This window comes from Natator depressus, chromosome 11, assembly GCF_965152275.1.
Source record: "Natator depressus isolate rNatDep1 chromosome 11, rNatDep2.hap1, whole genome shotgun sequence".
Taxonomy (NCBI): Eukaryota; Metazoa; Chordata; order Testudines; family Cheloniidae; genus Natator; species Natator depressus.
Genome location: NC_134244.1, coordinates 71,005,109 through 71,026,590, shown reverse-complemented (window position 1 = coordinate 71,026,590; position 21,482 = coordinate 71,005,109). Strand labels below are relative to the sequence as shown.

The 21,482-nt window shown below is 45.4% G+C and overlaps 1 protein-coding gene across 1 annotated transcript in view; it reads right to left on the bottom strand.

Annotated features, from left to right (window-relative positions):
• Positions 1 to 21,482, bottom strand: part of TRPM8 (transient receptor potential cation channel subfamily M member 8) — a 116,349-nt gene that overhangs the window by 10,161 nt on the left and 84,706 nt on the right. Inside the window, exons 20-24 of the mRNA XM_074968163.1 lie at positions 19,724 to 19,865; positions 17,324 to 17,495; positions 16,086 to 16,263; positions 8,760 to 8,950; positions 3,957 to 4,056 (exon numbers count right to left, since the gene is read on the bottom strand). Of these exons, the coding sequence (XP_074824264.1) occupies positions 3,957 to 4,056; positions 8,760 to 8,950; positions 16,086 to 16,263; positions 17,324 to 17,495; positions 19,724 to 19,865 (783 nt within the window). The remainder of the gene's footprint in view (positions 1 to 3,956; positions 4,057 to 8,759; positions 8,951 to 16,085; positions 16,264 to 17,323; positions 17,496 to 19,723; positions 19,866 to 21,482) is intronic.

The following is a 21,482-nucleotide window of genomic DNA, read 5'->3' as shown; positions in this document are numbered from 1 at the left end:
TCTTGACCTGCTGCTCCCAAACAGGGAAGAATTGGTAGGAGAAGTAGAAGTGGCTGGCAACCTGGGCAGCAGTGACCATGAAATGGTTGAGTTCAGGATCCTGACAAAAGCAAGAAAGGACAGCAGCAGAATACGGACCCTGGACTTCAGAAAAGCAGACTTTGACTCCCTCAGGGAACTGATGGGCAGGATCCCTTGGGAGGCTAATATGAGGGGGAAAGGAGTCCAGGAGAGCTGGCTTTGTTTTAAAGAAGCCTAATTGTGGGTGCAGGAACAAACCATCCCGATGTGCAGAAAGAATAGCAAATATGGCAGGCGACCAGCTTGGCTTAACAGAGAAATCTTCAGTGAACTTAAACACAAAAAGGAAGCTTACAAGAAGTGGAAACTTGGACAGATGACTAGGAGGGAGCATAAAAATATTGCTTGAGCATGCAGGGGTGTAATCAGGAAGGCTAAAGCACAATTGGAGTTGCAGCTACCAAGGGATGTGAAGGGTAACAAGAAGGGTTTCTACAGGTAAGTTAGCAACAAGAAGGTGGTCAGGAAAACTGTGGGATCTTTACTGAATGGGGGAGGCAACCTAGGTAAAGTTCTCAATGCTTTGTCTCTCTGTTCACGGACAAGGTCAGCTCCCACACTGCTGCACTGGGCAGCACAGTATGGGGAAGAGGTGAGGAGCCCTCAGTGGTGAAAGAACTACTCAGAAAAGCTGGACATGCACAAGTCCATGGGGCTGGATGCAATGCATCTGAGGGTGCTGATGGAGTTGGCTGATGTGATTGAACAGCCATTGGCCATTATCTGTGAAAACTCATGGCGATTGGGGGAAGTTCCAGACAATTGGAAAAAGGCTAATATAGAGCCCATCTTTAAAAAAGGGAAGAAGGAGAATCCGGGGAACTACAGACTGGTCAGCTTCACCTCAGTCCCTAGAAAAATCATGTGATCAGAAACAGTCAACATGGATTCACCAAGGACAAGTAATGTCTGATCAACCTGATTGCCTTCTATGATGAGATAACATGACTTATGAGGAGAGGCTGAGGGAACTGGGCTTATTTAGTCTGCAGAAGAGAAGAGTGAGGGGGGGATTTGATAGCAGCCTTCAACTATCTGAAGGGGGGTTCCAAAGAGGATCGAGCTAGGCTGTTCTCAGTGGTGGCAGATGACAGAACAAGGAGCAATGGTCTTAAGTTGCAGTGGGGAGGTCTAGGTTGGATATTAGGAAAAACTATTTCAGTAGGAGGTGGTGAACTACTGGAATGGGTTACCTAGGTGGTCAAATCTCCATCCTTAGAGGTTTTTAAGGCCCAGCTTGACAATTGATGATTTAGTTGGGGTTGGTCCTGCTTTAAGGTCTCTTCCAACCCTAATCTTCTATGATTCTATGATTATCCCCACATGACAGATGGGAACATTGAGGCACAGAGAGGTGATTTGCCCAAGTCTGCCCTAGCAAGCTAATGGAAGACATTTTTGGTATGTAATTGTACATAAATAAATTTATTTAGCCAGGGCTGGTGTAACCACTAGGCGAACTAGGCAGCCGCCTAGGGCGCCAAGATTTGGGGGTGCCAAAAAGCGAGCCCAGTGGCAGCGGGGCTTGGCGAGGAAACGGGCGTCTGCCTTGGCTCAGCCTCCATGCTCAGCCCCAGCAGGGGGCACGGAGAGCGCATTCACACTCCCCTCCCCCCCGAGAACAAATGAGCCTCGCGTGGCGGCCCACTGGAGGAAGAGGATGCTGGTGTGTTGGCCAACGTAAGCACTTCCCCACAGCTCGGGTGCCTGCTGGTCCGTGCTCCCCTCGTGTGCGGGCAGCTGGAGAGGATGGCAGCCCACAGAGCTGAGCTGCCCCAGTGCCCCTCTCCCTGCCCCAGCCTCTGTCAGCAGGGGAATGGTCGGAGCTGCCCTGGGCTGGGGCTTTCTGCAAACTGGGATGCAGGCGGGGAGAGAGGGACAAAGCCAGAGAGACACTGTGCCCCAAAGAGAGATCAGGGCTAAAGGGAAATGTAGAGCTGCACTAATGGCTTCAAATACAAATAGCGATTGATTGGCTCCAACTATGCGGTACTGGAGAGGGAGAGGAGTGTAGGGCAAGCAGGGACCTGCAGTACTTCCTAGCTGAGTCTCTCCATCCATCCCAGGATGGTCCTGCCAAGATTGACAGTGCGAATACAGACACATCGAATTTGGTTGTTAATGATGCTGCAAAATGTTGCTTGGAGGCAACTGCCTTCTTTGATTTAGTTCAGCGTGTTTATGTGTATTTCTCAGCTTCTACACGTGGCTGTGAAGTTCTAGCACACTACGAATCTAATCTCACAGGTAAGCTATGGAGTGAAACAAGATGGGAAAGTCGAATCGATGCCTTGAAACCTCTTCGCTATCAGCTTGGTGACATCTATGATACTCTGATAGAGATCTATGATGACACTACTCTAACAGGATCACCTGGCAATACATCACGAGTTGATGCAAAGGATCTTCCAAAAGCCATTTCTAGTTTCAAGTTTCTTCTTTCTCTTGTTGTGTGGAATGACATATTGTTTGAGATCAACATGACTAGCAAACAACTTCAAGTGAAAGAATTCGACACACGTGACGCCATTAATCAACTTGGAGAAACCAAGAAGTTTCACTCCAAGAAGTGACGCAGACTTGGAGAAAACATTGGTAGATGCAGGTGAACTTGCGGAGGAGTTGGATATACTGGCACTTTTTGAACCAGATCCAATCCGTATTAGAAAAAAGAGAAAGCAGTTCACATATGAGGCAGATGACGAACCTATTTATAATCTGAAAGAAAAATTCAAAGTGAACTTTTACTTTGCAGTCATCGACACAGCAATACATTTGGTTGAAGAAAGATTCACATTGATGCAGCAAATTAGTTCAGTATTTGGCTTCCTATATGATGTTTATAGTTTGCAAAAACAACACCAAAGCAAATTATGGAACATTGCTTGAATCTGAAGCAAGCTTTGCAACACGGTGAATCCAAAGATGTTGATGCCTTTGACTTGTGCAATGAATTGCAAGCTATTTCAAGATGAGTCCAAAAAGTACATCACCGCAAGATGTATTGAACTTCATATGGAAAAATAAGCTGACAGATAGTGTCCCCAACACAGTTATTGCTCTTTGCATCCTCTTGACTCTGCCAGTTTCTGTGGCCAGTGGTGAGCGAAGCTTCTCGAAGCTCAAGTTGATAAAAACATAAATGCAAACATCAATGTTGCAACAAAGACTTGTTGGGCTATCTACCTTGCTAATAGAACATGACATTGCTCGCAGCATTGACTTGGAGGAACTTGTTTCTAAATTTGCTAAACTGAAAGCATGGAAAAATAAATTCTAAATTATAACGTTACTCTGTGACAGTGTATTGTGTATAATGTATGTGATTTATTTTAAGATCCATGCTATGTTGTGCAAAGTGAAAACAATAACAATATCAACACTGTCAGGTTATTCATTTATTTTCATTAAATATGTAGACTAAATAATGAAATTAATAAATTTTCAAGCCGAACGTGTATTAATTCTAATGAACAATGCCACATTATGCAGTATTCATTTTTGAAAATTTATAATAAGCGATGCTCCGGGGAGAGGGGAAGGGAAGGGGGGGGTGCAAGGTGGAAGTTTCACCTAGGGCGCAAAATAGCCTTGCACCGGCCCTGTATTCAGCACATATTGTGTGAATAATGTATCATGTCAAATTTGCAAAATTGTAATGAAAATTTAACAGCCTAGGCAACCAATGTATTGTAAAATCTCCAATATTTTACTTGAGGCAGAATGGTGAGCTGTTTTAGGCTGCTTTTATTAATATATAGTGTATAAGCAGACTTTCTAAATGTAAAAAAAGGTTTTGTTTTTCTTATTAAAAAAAAAGTTTGCAGAAGTGAAGTTTAGTCTAAGAGTATAGCAGAGAGAAAAAACAGACATACTCTTCTGATGAGTCGTTTGCTTTGGAATTGATTTTGACAAGGTAATTTTCTTTCATGACAGCTTCCCATGCGAGCGTTTCATTGTCCTCATATTTTGAACCTGAGAAATACAAAAAGGCATTAGACTAACTTAATTTGCCTCTACTGTTTTGAAATGTGAAAAAGCCTGCCAGTGATTCTGTTCACCAGAGCTAACGGAATTCATTTCTCTGCATACGGAAAATTAGCAGCGATAATGTAAATAGAACATAAATGTATTTTATTGCATGGTCATGGGACAGGACAAGCTAACTGGGTTTGTATTAAAAAGAGGAATTGACCCACATTTCCACTCCAACCTCCAAATGGACACTATTGGAGGTTTAGAAGCATTCAGCTTTGGAGAGGTTTTAAATGAAGTGTGGATTTTCTGGCTTCAGGCAAACATCAAACATGCGAGTGACACTGTGTGACAATTTGGGGAACCTCACAATTTAGTCATTCTGTGTGTAATTATGAACTCTGTATGTACCTGTGTCAGACTGCAAACTCCATTTTGATTGTAAGGCTGGTCTTCCCCTTCTTACTGCCTTTTGACCTCCATAGCTCAGTGGTTTGAGCATTGGCCTGCTAAACCCAGGGTTGTGAGTTCAATCCTTGAGGGGGCCATTTAGGGATCTGGGGCAAAAATTGGGGATTGGTCCTGCTTTGAGCAGGGGGTTGGACTAGATGACCTCCTGAGGTCCCTTCCAACCCTGAGCTTCTATGATTCTATGATCTTGAACTAGAATCCCAGAGGGGTGCTAGCATAGGGCTAACAATAGAGGGTCATTAAACTTTGATGATCAGCTAACCAAATGACAAAGAGATGGTTGCTACTCAGGGCAACCCAGTTTTTAAAGTATCACATTTGCTCATGGGGAGGGAGGTCACCTTGGTAACAAAGTCACCTGGGAGGAGTCTCTGGTCACCTGAGGGTGTCACCTGACAGAGAAGACCGGAAGGTTATAAAAATAGAGGAGCTGATCTACGGGGGGCCATTTTTCCCAAGATCAAGAGGAGGGAGAAGCAATCCAGAATGTAGATGCCTTATGAAGCTGGGAACCCTGCCTGCTTACCTGAATCCAGACGGTCCCCTAAGGGGTGAGGGGCAACTGCGGTTAGGATTTATGTTATGTTCTAAAGGAGCCCTACTCCCTTGTGCTTTATGTAAAGTAGAAGAAGAGCAATAGTGAGACTGGCAAGGTGTCTATACGGGTTATATACCTCACAACTACTACGTGCCTTCTGAGAGAGTTCAATAGTGACCTAGAAAGCTCACACCTTGTGGGGGAGTTCTGGGAAGGGTGTGTTTAAGCTACAGAGGCGTCTAAAGGTCAGCACTGAGCCCAAGGGCTAGGCAGCTGGACAGCAGATTCCAGCAGTCTAGTGAGTGGCCAATGTGGGGTGCTCGACCGGGAACTGTGACATGCTGAATGGACACTCCTACAACCTAACAGGCTTCTGCCTCAGTCAGGGCTGCCACGTGACTTAAACCCTGATTTTGCAAGCTGCTCCGTATGAGCAGTCCCCTGTGCCCACATTGAATCCCACTGATGGCAATGGGAGTCCACCCCACACAAGAGTGAGTTCTTAGCCATCTTTCCCCACTCCTCGCACTGGAGCTAGAGCCTTATGGCTACCTACTGCACAGGGATTAAGCAGCCCCCAGTGCTCTTTACCAGTAGCACAACCCTGCTGGAACAGCCACAAATTGGCTCTAATTAAGTCCTCCCATTGGTTCTAGAAGTACAAGATAAATTATAGATCAGCTCAGCAGGAGTTTCTACAGTTAGATCATCATCTGTCTGGTAGAACAGAATCATAGAATATTAGGTTTGGAAGGGACCTCAGGAGGTCATCAAGTCCAACCCCCTGCTCAAAGCAGGACCAACACCAACTAAATCATCCCAGCCAGGGCTTTGTCAAGCTGGGCCTTAAAAACCTCTAAGGATGCAGATTTGACCACCTCCCTGGGTAATCCATCCCAGTGCTTCACCACCCTCCTAGTGAAAAAGTTTTTCCTAATATCCAACCTAGACCTCCCGCACTGCAACTTGAGACCATTGCTTCTTGTTCTGTCATCTGCCAGAGATGTCATTCTGCCACTGAGAACAGTCTAGATCCATCCTCTTTGGAACCCCCCTTCGGGTAGTTGAAGGCTGCTATCATGGTGTGGAAGCTAAACACCATTTGCAACACTGATTTGGGCAACCAAACCCACGAACAGTGCAGAGGACCTGCACATTCTACAAGTAACTTTTTCCTAAACTAAATAAAGTTTCAGTCGATGCTGCAGGGCAAAAGCCATGCTGCTGATGTATAGGAACAAGCCTCTCAATTATCTGAAGCTCTCATCTCTCTCCTCTCTTATGAACAGCACTTTAACAAAAAGCTGGGAGAATACCAGAGACAAGAGCCAATTTATTTGAAAAGCTTGTTAAAGCAATTCATATCTGTGCTCTCTGACCGAATAAATGCAGGGAGAACAGTTAGAGGCCTTACCCAAAGCCAGGCATGGATTTCTATATATATGTATTCCTGATATAGCGCACTTAGCAGCAGCAGCCATGTGGTCAGGAGAGTATTAGTTTTCTTTTTCAATCAATCTCCAGAGGGCAGAAGAGCCGCTGGAGAAGTTAGCACTGGTGACAGGCTGTCCTTAAATAATGTATTATAGTGCCCATCCAAGCGTCATTAGCTGAAGGAGCATAAATAAAGGGCAAGGATAAATATCAGTGGGTCAGATTGGGGTGGGGAGTTGGCCTACACCTCTTATATTTTAAGCCATTAAAACACCAATCCTCTAAGATCTAATAGTTTTGCCACCCTCTTTGTGTTGTGACATGAAGGCCAAGACTATAACAGGGTTCAAAAAAGAGCTAGATAAGTTCATGGAGGACAGGTCCATCAATGGCTATTAGCCAGGATGGGCAGGGATGGTGTCCCTAGCCGCTGTTTGCCAGAAGCTGGGACTGGGCAACAGGGGATGGATCACTTGATGATTACCTGTGCTATTCATTCCCTCTGGGGCTCCTGGCACTGGCCACTGTCGGAAGACAGAATACTGGGCTAGATGGACCTTTGGTCTGACCCAGTATGGCTGTTCTTATGTAAGTGTCCAAATCAACAAGTCAGGGGGAGAGAGAGGGGGAAGGGGAAGAAAACTATGAAAAGGTAAGTACTGATTGGAAAAAAAGGGGAAGTGATCGTGTATTTAAATCTTGTTGAAGACTTTAGTGTGAGAGCTGCTGGCTCAGACTCAATTCACTCCCAAGCCTCATCCGAGACTGTGCAGGAGCGCACCACTGCCAATTCTGATGTTGACAGGAAATGGATTAAGATGATTTACTCCTTTCATATACAGGCCAGGCTGCCCAGCCATCAAATAATGATTTTCAGCCACTGCCGGCCTTGGCTAGAACTGAACCAGTGCCCTAATGGAGAAAGTCTCTGAAATCTACTAAGCACCATATGCACCTTGAAAGGTGCAAATTTCATTATTTTAAAAGTTCTTTACAAATATCAACTAATTATACCTCAATACCTCCAGGATAAAGAATGTACAGGGATCACGCTGCCCACCACTGAACTGCTTTAGCCTTTGGGGTGGAATGCAGGAGCTGCTTACCTCAGCAAAAATCTGAGCAATTTAGAGCAGAAAATGAAAAAAATTTACATTATGTCCAATTGCAAATTTAAAAGGCAGTTGTAGGTAGGTAGAAGTATGGTGTTAGCCCCAAGGTCCTGGACAAGTTTTAACTTAGACTTTAAGCACAGTGGGAAGTTTATTCATCACAAGAAATCAGGGACTCCATTTTACATCTACTCTGAAACATGGTACCTTCAGCAGTACACAGTGACAACCTACTGAATTACCACAGTCACTTCCTACATTATTTAGTTTCCCCTGGAAGGTCTCCCATCTAAATACCAACCCCATCCAGTTGTTGCTTAGCTTGGGAGATCCAACAGGATCACAGTACACAGTAGTGTGGTTGCAGGCTATTTACCACAGCACTGGCTCCATTAGGAGAGTGAAGAACGTGGGAGATATATGTAATGTTTTTATGAATATTGTGTGTTTGAGCACTGCAGTATGGCTGGCTCTGTGGAACACTAAGGGTAATGCCAGCTGCAACTCTCAGCACACACCCCAGCAATCAGGCAATGACAAGTTCAATTAACACTGCTCAAATGGACAATATGACAACTCCACTACTACAAGTCTGCCTCCGTCCCACCTGGGGAGATGCATAAACCAGACTCACCAGGTTCAGGTGTTCCAGGACAAAGAAAGGGACTTTGAAATAGGTAAGAGACTGCCTATCGATTCAGGATGGAGACAGACTGGGGCTGACTAAGTGAGAGGGTGCTGACTGCCTGGGACAAGGTACATTTGCAAGGTAAGGTTTATGCTGGAGGACATAAGTATAGGCCTTTTGTTGTTTTGACCCTCTTCCTCTGTTTGTTGTGTTCCGATGAATAAATACATATTTTGTATTGAACAAAGTGTTCTGCCACTGGACTTTCATACTGACTCCGGGCTCCTGGAAAGAAATCCAGGGCCACCTGGGCCAGAAAAACTCAGTGGGACCTGCTGAGGACACTGGTGGTCAACAGGGGTGCTGTAACCTGGTGACCCATTCTAGGAGTGGGATTCTACCCAGAGAGAAGTACAAGCACTGGGAAGGGGTACCTACAAAGGGAATGAGTGCGGGGACAAAGGAACAGCTCATCCTGGAACCCTAACAAGGGGTAGAAACAACACACAATACTACTTACAACAGATGGATGGCTCTTTGCATTCTTTTTTACAGCAGCATTTAAAGCATTTCTTCATCACCATGTAGATGTAGGCAAAGATGACGAAAGGAAATGGGATAGACAAACGGCTGCCATACTCCTGAACCAAGAAATAGCGCTGGAACTTCCACACCTGGTCGTTGTTTTCTTGTACTGATCCAACCGTGTAACTAAGGGGAAGATTAAAAGATAAACTTCTGTTTGTCTAAGAGTACCACTAGTAATTTATTATCCAGTGAAGATTTTCATTAGATCCAAATAACAGAAATTTTCCTATTAGCAAGGGTGTGGAATTGATTTTGCATCGTTTCAGTCACATGAACATCCTGGATTTAAAAGTTGGACTCTGATTTGGACAGACTGGAAAATGGAGAAAGAAGTGGAGCAGAGGAAAGTGAAAATACAAATTGATTGTGAAAAAAGGCACCCAGAGTAAAGACTAATGAAAGATTAAATGTTGTATGGAGCTCTACCTACCTCATAGAATCATAGAAGATTAGGGTCGAAAGAGACCTCAGGAGGTCACCTAGTCCAATCCCCTGCTCAAAGCTAAATCAACTAACTAAATCATCCCAGCTAGGGCTTTGTCAGTCTGGCTTTAGGGGATGTTATTCTAGCTTTGCCATACAACACAGGCTGCCCTAGAGCTAGACAATGTGTCGCATGAATAATATATGCCAACTCTTACATTTTTGTGCAAAACTAGAAAACAGGCTGTTTGCAAAGCCTGCAACTCCTCCAAGTTTATTATTAGGAGTAGTATTATAGGAGCCCAAGTCATGGACCAGAACTAGGTGTTGTACAAACAAAACAAAACGATGGTACCTGCCCCAAACCTTTCCCTACTATTATTAAAGGACAAATGAGATATTTCAAAATGTCTCTTTCAAGAGCTCTTAATAGGATCTTCAGAAGGTTAAGATAAACTTGAACATTTCTCTAATCTAGTGTGAAATACCCTTCAGTTTCCAGTTCTCTAAAAAAATTAATTAAATCCTTAATTTTGCAGACCAAATGTTTATATTATTTGAAAAGAGGAAACCAATATTGATACATTTTGACTGAGTTGTAGCTCTTATATGGTATGCCAGATGGTAGTTGGCATCTTCATAGTATTTCCTTATATTTTAATATCAATTTTAAAGACAGACAGGATACGATCTACATTATTCTTGCTCTATTGCTGCAGAACCAGAGTCCGCCAGCAGCGTTATTACAAACTGACAGATGATCAGAGAAGATGGGGACCCTGGGAGAAGGAATCATAGATGGAAGTATGCTTTGTTTGGTTTTTCAGCAGGTAATCACATCGCAGAGAGGCTGCTATTTGCCCGACAGACCTGAACTCAAAGTACAACACAACCCACTCCTCTCACCTGGCTCAGTCTCCCCTTTAGAATACTAGCATTTAGATTTGCTCCCTACAGCCTACTCTAAACTAGGAAAGCTTAGAAAGGTCAGCTGGTACAGCTATAATGGCAAAGTGGGGACACAGCTCCCACAGGCAAACTGTACCTATACTAGTTTGCGAAATGAAATCTATTCCAGCAAAAGTCATTTTTAGCTGGTACAACTGCATTTATACTAGGGCTTTTATTGGTATAAACATGCTGTAAAAAATAAAATCATACCCCTAACTGACCTTGCTACAGCTGCAAAAGTTTTTGGTCCAGACTCAGTCCCATTCTGATTTGATTGTAAAGTGAAAGCAAATGAAACCAGTCAGTCACACACATATTACATTAATAGGTGTGACTACGCTCTGCTTGTGGGTTCCTCAACATGTTTTACACACGTAGGTCTACACCCAGACTGCTCCAGGAGCCCCAGTTGGCCACAACACAGACCATAAGCCAGCAGCCAGAACCACACTTCCCACCTACCAGAGTCCTCCCTGGCCTCCACAGACTGTGCAGACAAACAGGCTTTGCGACATGAATTGAGGATCGATAAGCTAGGACAAATGTCACACCAGGTTTCACACAGACTTTTATTTTCTGACTAGCTCCGGTCCATTCTGATTTTACCAAAATCAGTTCATCTGTTACTAAAATAGTAGATATTTTTAACTCTGTTTATCTGAAAGACCCACTACCCTAAGGATTTGTGATAAGGTGAAAAATGACTGATAGCACATTTCAGATGTCAGACTTACCTGCCGGGCCAGTCTAGCCTCCTCAATGCTAAACACATGGGTAACTCCCATCTAAAATAAAAAGCCATTAATATCTCCCTAGAGGAAGTCTCTTGAGTTCTTCCATTCATCCACAGATGATACAGCATGGTGCTTGTGCTATTTATCAGATTGATAAATAGCAGGAACATTAAGGCACTAGTGCACTGAATGTTTGCTACAAATCATGCACCAAAGCAGCAATTCTGGTTATTATTGAGTCATAAAAAGAACGCATTAAATAAGAACTTATCCGGTGTATTGTACGAACTGCAAGATCAACTGATGGAAAGCGCCAGCTCATGGTTAATAAAATGTTGATCTAGATTTCTAGCCCCTCCTAAGCTGCAGGGCTTGAGTCCAGCCCAGAGAGATGGAGAAGAGCTACAATTGTTGGATCCAAATCTGAGTTGGGATTCAGAACCCCACACAAAGGTGGGGGGCTCTCTCTAGTTTTCGAAGTTTAACTCCGCTGAGGTCAAATATTTTAATTTTGTGAAGGGACTAAAGGCAAACTTTTTTAACAGCACCTACGTGCCTTAGGAGCTTACATACCTATAGCACTCAAATGCCCAAAGTCACTTTTGAAAGTGGTAACAGGGTGCAAATTCCAGCAACCAGCAGCAATAATCTTGGAAGATTAAAGTTCTAGGGTCCAGTTTTCAAAAGCACCTCCCTGATATAGAAGCCCAACTTTTCCCAGGTATGGAGAGTCATTTAAAGTTGTTAATGCAGTAAGGTGAGTTAATCATCCACAATTACTGCATGTGGCTCCTGGAACAGACACTCAGTACCCACCCCACAGCTAACTTCCATTTATCGCTTCAGGCTCTGTTTGTAAGCAGCTGGCTTGTGCATGTCTACATTCATTTCCCTCTGCAGCCAGGTAACTCCATGGCTTGAGCACTGGAACTGGATTTATTCCAACCGGTTATTCCAGGGTCAGCGTTCACCTCCAAAATGGGAGTAAGAGAAACCTCTCCCTGATGGGCACAATCTGAAATCATTTGGCATGCTTTGGAGGCAGTTCTGCCAGACATAGGGAGGCCTGTGGGAAAGTCGGTTAGTGCCATGTTTTAAGTCATTCTCATTCAGTAACTACTGCATTTTAAGCATAATGAAGGGCCAGTTGGGTGTTTAGGAAGTGGCTTTAACCCTATTCTTGCCAGAGATTCAGTGAGGCCCTTTACCTCCGTCAGAAGGAGATGTAAAGGAGTCTGAGGGTTCAGAGGCTGCAGAAAGACACCTGACCAGCCTTTGCATATTTTCCAGACATCCCGTATCGATTTTACAGACATTGCAATAGCCACTGCGTCCCGTCAGAAAAATACAAGGAGCTATAAAACCAAGGGGTGCACTAACTTCATTTACAATGTGAAACAAAATTTGTAAAAGGAGTGTCAGAGAATGTGACAGCAACAGGAAACTGAGTTTCTGCTGGGAAAAAGTTAAATCTTCGGATGGGAGGACGCCACCAATGCGGAAAGATTACCTGGCAAAGAGCAAAAATTGATGATCGAAAGAACTGGGCTTGAATAAACAACATTAAGGCATGGCAGCTCCCAGAGTGCATGGAAGGGATAAGCCTGAAGGAGCTGATGGCACACTGTTCAGCCCTGAATGTGAAACCTGTGAGCCGAAAGCACTGTTCTTCCAAGTGAACAGCAGGGTTGTGTGATGAATGCCCCAAGTGGCAAGGAGAAGAGAAGCTTTGCGCACACACATTGTGACTATAACTTGATTGCACTTTAACTCCTCTAAAAGTTGCCCACTCCTATACCACTGTCATACCCGGGGGTGCTGAAAACTAAGACATCGCAGCCAGCATCCATCCCTGCTGAACAATGAACAGCCAGCCTATGCAGGGATGAGGAAGAGGGTGTGACGGTGGATCCATGGGCATGTGACTATGGCATAGGTTGCCAAGACTCTTTTATTTTAAAGCTAAAGTACCAGTTGATTTTGACTTGTTAGTAATCTTTGCACCAGATGCAAGAAATAATCCATTGGCTTTGAAGTGTCAAGTGGCAGAACTTCTAGTCACAAGATGTGAACTTTCTATCAATATCAATTAAGTCCGACTTTGTCATGCTATCCAATATGGATGTGCAAATCCCCTTAAAGTCACTGGCACATACATCTCTCAGGGGAGTCTATGGGCCTTCTGATGTATACTTAGCAAACATTAGAGGCTTTCAATTTCAAATGAAAAACGTTTGTGAGCAGTGATATTGAACAGCAACAAATGTGCATGTTCTTTTGGAAAGGAAAGGGCCTCCCTGATAGATATTGACTTATGCTGCATGTGTATGTCTGAGCATGAGAAACAGTAAGAACTTCCTCAGACCCCTCTCCAGCCCTTGGGTTTGGATGCACTTGGGTAACAGTTTGGTGCTGTTATAGCACAGTACCGATTACAAACCCACCTCCAGGAGCAAATAGAGGAACAGGGAAGGAATTGTGAATATAGTTCTTTTCCCTGGGAAGCTTTTAGGATAAAGCAGCCACAACTCGTCCCCTTACAATGGGCTGTGTCATTTGGGCACAAACTAGACCAAAGCATGGTTAGCTACTCCATGAAATGCCAATTGTGCAGAAAGCTGTACCTCATCAGGGTCCAGTTCGTAACTCTTGTCTTGAATTGCTGCAGGTAGAGGATGCTGCTGAAGACTATGGTGGATGTATTTTGCTTATGGTCATGGCTTCTACTACCTTTAGGTGTCTGTGCCTTCTAATGTATTTTATTGCCCTTGCCCATGTAGCTGCAGTGTATGGTGTGGTAATAGATGCTAGGTGGTTTTCTAGTTTGTAATTTTGGAACAATATAAATAAATATGAAGGAACTGAAATGACAAGCACACACGTAAACAGAACGTAGCTCCTGCACGTGGCCAATTCTATCCCTCCCCCACCATTCTCCACTTATCGTAACCCACTGCCTGGGAAAGAGATTCTGGATTCTACTCCAACTGCTGCTACCTCCCCCATGGCCCACAGTCGCAAGGAATGGGGGGATACTGAACTCCCCAGTCTCCTGAGCAGCCATGTTGGGACTCAGGAGAATCTTAGCCCTTAGTTTGGACTGAATCATTTATTTGAATGTGTGGACATTTGGGGGAAGTTTGACAACTCTCCTACAGATCTGAGTATTGTATGTTTTAGTCCCCACCGAGTGTTATTTCGGACCATAAGCATGTGTTAAATTCAACCCATGGAGAGCACAGACATACTGCCCGCTATCCATTATGGGGCAGTCTGGGCATATCAGCATTTAAAGGGTTAATAGGACAGTAATTACACAGGTGTAGAATGTTACACAAATACCAGATTATCATCCACAAAGAGGATAATTTAACGGTCCTGAAACAGACAGAATCAAAACCTCTCAGCAGATCCCTTGGTTAATTCAGATCTGATCCAGCATTTGATCTCCTACTCCCAAACTCTCCCTGAGCTCTACAGACATGCCGTAAAGGAAGGCACTGCAGGGCTGGATCCCAAGCTTGTAATAAACAATCAGGGGTAGCTGAAGAGTAAGGACAGTCTGTACTTAAGGCACTGCACTGGAGTCAGCCTTGGTTCTTCTGCCACTGACGCCCTGGGGGACTTTTAGGACAGTCACGTGGTCTCTTTTCGGTTTCCCCATTCAGAAAAGGGGACAATAATACTCTCCTCCTCCCACCCTGACTTGCTAATTAGACTTAAGCTCTGTGGGATAGGGACTGTCATAGTATAGTGTGCACAGCCCCCAGTATAATGGGGCCCTGGTTTTGGTTTTGGGCTCCAGGCGCTACTGGAATATAATAATTATTTAACAGAGAGTTGGTCGATCTACAGCACCATGTTTAGCGCTTTTGATTGAAAAGCATCATGGGCCCGAGCGCTCAGATTAATCTAGGAGTGGCCGACTGAACTCCATATCCCCCCTCCTAAAATACAGTGACAACATCCCTTTAAAATGCTTTCATTCTCTGTACTAGGGCTAAACCCTCCACCCTCCACCCTAAAGGCAAAACTTTCTCAACTATGCAGGACAGTAAGCTGCCCCAGCCCCAACTCAATCAGTGAAGACCTACCCAGATCTAGGGTCCATGTCTGGTGCAGAGCGCAGCCCCTGCTTTTCCCACCCCAGGAGCAAACACATGGATAAGGAAAGGGTGGATAGGAAAGGGGGAGGGGCCACAGTACTGGGTCCACCCTCCTGTATTCCGCTGTCAGTGGAAATAGGCTGACATGAAGGAGTGAGAAAGCTGCAGTGAGTAACACGCCCAGAAGAATGAGTTCCTTCCCAGGGCTCCTCCCAGGACAGCATAGCTACACAATGCTCCTCGTACAGGGCTGAATGTAAACTTGCCATTCTGCCCTCAGTTCCCTACGATCAGGAAAAGAACCAAGCTGTCTCCCAAAAGAGGAGCACCAGACATGTGCAGGTCAGTTTGTAAAGATCTGCTCCTCCGGGAGGAGAAGTGCTACAGAAATATGAGTTCTAAGTACAAAGAGATGGTCAGTGTATCTAGTAAACCTGAATCTGTGGCTCCTGCAAATGCTGCCTGGACATCATGCTGTCCCTCTGCTGACTTCACTCATGAGCCAGCAAGTGACTTAAGTCATCAAGAACATTGTTCTTCATTCCCTTGAAACAGCAGGATTCTTATCAGCTCCATGTCCTACCAGCTCACAGAAAGAGAGAGGCTCTTGTGCATGTCATGTCACACCATTGCACATGCTTCTCATTCACATGTGCACTTGCACCACATCTAGTGCTTTAGATTTATTGATGGCAAGTCACCTGAGGGAGCTGGGATTTCAGCAGAGCTGCCATTTTTATTTTGGTGAGGTTGGGAGGTTCTTTCCAGTAACAAGGCAGATATTTAACTTATGAGTGAGGCCTTCTTTGAGGCTGGAAAACCTTGGCGCTGTCGCTCTAAACAGCACACTACACACACCCCAGTCTCTGACCTTCTTTGGTGAGTGTTAAACCTGTGGAGTCTAACACAGGGCTTTCTCCAGCGTTTCCACTCCTTAGTAGACTTTCTAAGAGGGAAGTTCCCTCGTGAACCCATTTCCCCCCTGTCTGGCCATTCTGCAGACTGCGAGGGCCACCATCAGAGAACCGCTCATCTAATACATACCCAAACATGGCAACCAGCAGGTTAACCAGGAGGATATTGGTGGAGAGCATGTAGATGCACACCAGGGGAATGGTGATCCACTCCGGGAAGCGGGGATGGTTGTTAGCATCCAGTTCTACACACAAAGGTTTAGACTCATTCCCAGAGAAGGTGCAGCGATCAAAATTGTATGTGGTACCTAGAACAAGAGGAGGACAGAGTGAGACTGTGGGGGCTGTGGAAAGGAAGTCTTTCGATCTCTGGTGTGTCTGTAACATCGGGGATTTACCCCAAGACCACCCACTGATGCTACCATTTAGTGTAAACGGATGAAATGCAATTTGCCTGGGAGGAGACTACCACTGCTTGAAACCAGTGTTAGTGCCATCAGCAGTAGCTCTGCCTGTCTGCACTGGGCACTTACAGCAGTGCCCTGGGCTGCAGTCATTGCTGGTCGGACATCAGTGCAGCTGCACTAGGGCGGTCACTGCAATGCACAGGGGAGGGCAGACTGTGGCCCTGCAGTTTACATGGAGATGGTGGTTGCAAAGGGCAGCTTGTGAACTAGAGAAATGAACATGGCAATGATATTCCATTATCACTGAACACATCAGACACATATGTATGAGAGAAAGAGTGCGCCAAAAAGATCTGGCATTAGCCATTTAACGTTAGACAAGTCAGAGAAAGACTGTAACCACCACCCCTCTCATACTGGAATGGATTGCATGGGATGAAGTCTCATGTGAAAACCGACCTTCCTGCTGTTTGGAAGGAAGGCGTCAGGAAGGTTGGAGCAGGAGCCTGTTAGGGGGTTTGATTGGAGTATGCCTGGAGGGAAGGGCAGTGGGAACCGGAGGGGCATGCTGGAGCTGGGCTGGGTCTTGCGAAGTGCTGGGTGCCAGATGGGAGGAGAGTGAGGGCTCCTGTAAGAGGGCCCAATTTTCAGAGGGCTGATGAACCGCATCCCTTTAAGGTCTCCAATCACGCCCCCACTGTCATCCGATGCCTTGGCCCCAGTCACTAATATTCTATCCTGCTTTAACACTGGCTTGGACAGTCATTAAGGGTAAAATCCTGCAAGCAGCTGTCCATGGGCAGACCCGAGTCCCTGCAGAGCCCCACTCAAGTCAGCACGGCTCAGTATAGACACAGGTCCAATGCAGAATCTGGCCCCAAGAGAGTGTAGGCTCCCTAGCTGAGCCAAACGAGTGCAGCCCCTCCCCTGCCCAAGGGAGGTACATACAGAAGATGGCTACCATCAATGTCATCAGGGTACTGGCCAAACATGGCCAGGTAAGGCTCGTAGATAACCGATCGGAAGATCCATTCCCAGCGGTACTCATTCTTCCTCAGGATGCCCTGCCTGGCCACACCAAAGGCCACCATCCACACACCGAAGAGGAACAAGAAGAAGAAGACATCAATCATCTAGAAAAGGAGGGTATAAAAAACAGATCAGTGCATCCTCCACATTCCTGCAGCAAGTCACACTGCAGGAGGCCAGGAGTTTGTTCCCTGTGAATTAAATAGCAGGTTGGGAACGGATGTGAAAATCCAGTCACTCAGCAATACAGTATAGCCGCATTTTCAGGCGGCCTCCATCCAGGCTCAGACGTTATGCTCGAGCTTAAGTGGTTATAAGATCAGGGCCTGATCCAAAGCCTATTGAGATCAATGGGAAAATCCCAATGACTTTCACGGGGTTTGGATCAGACCCCAAAATCTACACACGCAAGTTCTGTATACAGGTCCAAGATGAATAACTGACCTGATTCACAGACAAACGTAGGTCTGACGTATGCAATATTTAAAATAAGCAAAACCGGTAACCACTTCTGACAATTTGGTCCTGGGCACCTTGAAAAAGATATGGTCATTTTCTAGATGCCCATAGGTGATGGATTGCTGAATTCTTTCCCCTTGCTGTTCCTGCAGAGACTATCAACAGTGCGTATTCCAGGAAGCAACTTTCCATTTGATTCACCCACAAACGACAGGCATTCTCTTGTCTCCTCTATCCTCTCCCACCTCCTCAAAATATTACCTCTTTCCTCCAAATACTGGGAATCTGCCATTTGAGAGACTGACAGAGAAAAAGAAAAAAAATCACACTAAAGAATAGCCCCTACATTGAGGAAGCAGGAACAGCATCCTCCTATCCCCTGCTGCCCCATCCCTTCCACGCTATAGGCCAAGAGGCCGGCCTTTGTCTGCTGTCTGCCCGAGTTAAGAAGGCAGATCTTTGTTTGCTCTGCCCCATGTGAGGGTCACAGCGTGCTAGACTTGTACTTGTTGTCAGCCCCAGCCAGAGGCCTGTGGGCTAAAGCCTGTGCCCTGCTCTGCCCCGCCCAAAGAACCAGAGCCTAGATTGAGTGTTTGCTGGCTGCCTTAGCCAGGGGATTTAGGCTAAAGCCTGCTCCCTGCTCTATCCCGCCCAAAGGGAGAGAGAGTCAGACTGTGAATTACTGCCCCCTCCAGCCCGGGGGCTGCAGGCTACAGACTGCTCACCGCTTCGCCCCGTCCATGGGGGCAGTAGCACCAGATTGTTCCTACTGGTTTGCCTCTGCTAGGAGGCTACAGAACTATAGACTTTGTATGGCTCGGGTCCACCAGCAAGGCCCGAGTCTGGGGGTTGTTGCCTGATATAGCGAGGTGGAGCGGCCTCCCTCCCCTCTTGAGAGTGAGAGACCACTACAAATCCCTTATTTAGTAAGAGCCCAGTTCTGTGATCCTTTGTCACCAATAGCAACTGGGGGGCCAGGATGACCTGACCACCACAGAAGTGGCAGAAAAATGGGAAGCCAGCAATGTAGCAATTCTTTAAAAACCTCAGTGTTCATTTCACCTGCATGTACATTCAATTGCTCTCAGTGCCATTTCTTCATAAGTTCCCCAGGTTCAGTGCACCCCAGGTATGATCAAAGCTGCTTTTCCTTTCCTGGGAAGTCCAGAATCTCTATGGGGTAGATAGGCCCAGCCTGTGTGCACAATCCAGTACCTTTTTCGACTCACCGTCCGTACTCTGACTGAGACCTCTCTCCAGAGCCCCCTTCTCTGGAGCTGTTCCTTCAGCGGCATACCTCTCCTCCTGCCACCACTGAAGTGAGCCGAGCCACGCTCCAGTATCTCCCACTCCCAGCAGGCTTTGCCAGTGATTAGTAGTCAGGGCTCCCCTTCCCCACTCTAAAAGGGAGTGAAGTCAGCAAGACCACTCTCTAGTCCAATTCCTGAAGTAGGCAAACTCCCCATAGCTGCTAAGTCTAGCTTCTCAGAGGAATTGAGATTTTCCTTCCTCAGCCATACCCTTACTTGTGTTGAGTAAGGAATCTTCATGTGAGTAATGAGTTGGGCTGCAAAATCCAGCTCTGAAGCATTTAATATGCCCTGAGGCTGAAAGGTGCTGTGAAACCAAGCTTGTTGTCTTTCCAATGTTAGCTGTTCATTCAGAGTGAACCCCTCACCCCACACAGAAAGCCAATAAACAGCTCTGTCCTAGTTATGTCCCTCTTCAATCTCAATTAAACCCTATTTTGAGGATGTACGAGGGGCTTGGGCCTTGTGCTGGCCCTCTGTACAGGGGGGAATTTCACTCTCTAAGAAGAAAAGCTTGTCACATCGTTTATTTAGAATGTTACGAACAATTGCCCATGTCTTACCATCCTCTGAAGCATAATAATTTTTGGTCCTAGATTCCTGCTAACTGTGAAAATGTGGATCAGCCTTAGAGTAAAAATGATGTAGTCCAGGCAAAAAATGACTCGCCCAGAGTACCAGGAGCTTTCATTGGAGGAGCGGAGCCTGGGGAAGAAAAATAAGTGTAGTGAAACACTGGCTAAAGTTATGACAAATATATGTTGAAACAGCCGAGTCCCATAAAGTAGAACCTGATTAATCCATGTGTACTTATTTGCTCACTTTATAGTCTTTGCAAAAGTTGGTGGTCTCTTCTATCCTCTTAGCAAAAATGTAACAGCAGATGCTGTACAGGTCTCATTCCTTTCATTTCTTCCCCCAAAAATATACCACAAACTTTTACTAGTGTATGACAACAGAGTAGCATCAATAACTGGAACTACAATTGACAAAACAAGTGAACAAGGTATATTGCAGGATGTATGTATCCGTGCCTGTTTATTTACTTACCCACTCATAGAATCCAGTCTGTACACAGGAGTGAAGTTTTATTGTATAGTGTATGTAAATTACAGCTGTCCTCTTAAACCACACTAAAAGGCTAGATTCATTCTATTAAGTGAGATTAGGTGTCAGACAATCCAGAAGAAAAATCACTTCCCGCACAACCCTTTCATGACCAAGGACATCTGAATTCTGCTACAGAACAGGAGTCTCCATTCCCATTCTATCCTCTTGGCCCCTTTTTTTGAGGCTGTCAAAAGGTACAATTAAGTTGTAATTATGAATCTTTTAACTGACAGGGATATCTGTCCATTAGAAACCAAACTAACAGCACTAAGGGCCCAATCCAAAGCCCATTGAAGTCAATGGCAATCTTTTCCACTGACTTCAGTGTAAGCTGGCTCAGGCCTCAAGTTGCTTCACACACCGTATGTCACTATCAGCTGATAAACAGCTTTCAACCACTAATAAGCGGGGGCAAAATCTCAGTGGCAAATCCAGAAAGCTTCATGCCCCATTACCAATCAGCAGAGTCATCCAGTTCATCTCAAATGTTAATTGGGTATCCGGATCTTTAAACAAGGTCAAAGATGATGAAGCAGCAGTACAGGATGGAGCTAGACAAGGCTGCTAAGGCCAGGTCTTGATTTTGCAAAACTAAATCTAAACCAGAGATGGTTCAAACTGAAGGGTGCCTTACTCTGAGCCACCTGCCTTTGTGGAGGGGAGTGTGGGAGGTTTGAGCTTTTGCAAAAACTCAAGGAAGTTGGTTCAGAGCCAAGTTCCATTTTACTCCAACTAATGGTTTGAGGATAGAGAGTCAGATGGAAAATTCTGGTTCTGTCCCCACAAGAAGCCACAGATCCTAATCAAACAGGCCTCCTTAAAGGAAACCTACAAGACAGTAGCACATAAGCATCAGTCGTGCATCCAACCAAAGAGCAGAGATACTCAGGATCACCCATCAGTGCTACTGCAGTCAGGAGAACAGAGGTATTTCCACTGAGCATACTTCAGGCCTCATTGATCCCAATTCTGACCTCAGCTACACCAGCATCATTCCAGAGTCACTGCACGGACTTCAGTAGAGTAACACCAGATTCATTCACACTGTGGTAGCGGAAAAGACAGCAGGCCTCATGAAGGTTCTTAAAGAGAAAGACTGGCACCCAAAGGAAGGCTGGGGAGCTCATCCTCAGAAACATAATGCCAGGTGTGTGGCAGGGGAGGGAGCTGAAGCTGGGGACCTCTGCCCACTTGGCTTTTGATGGATGCACA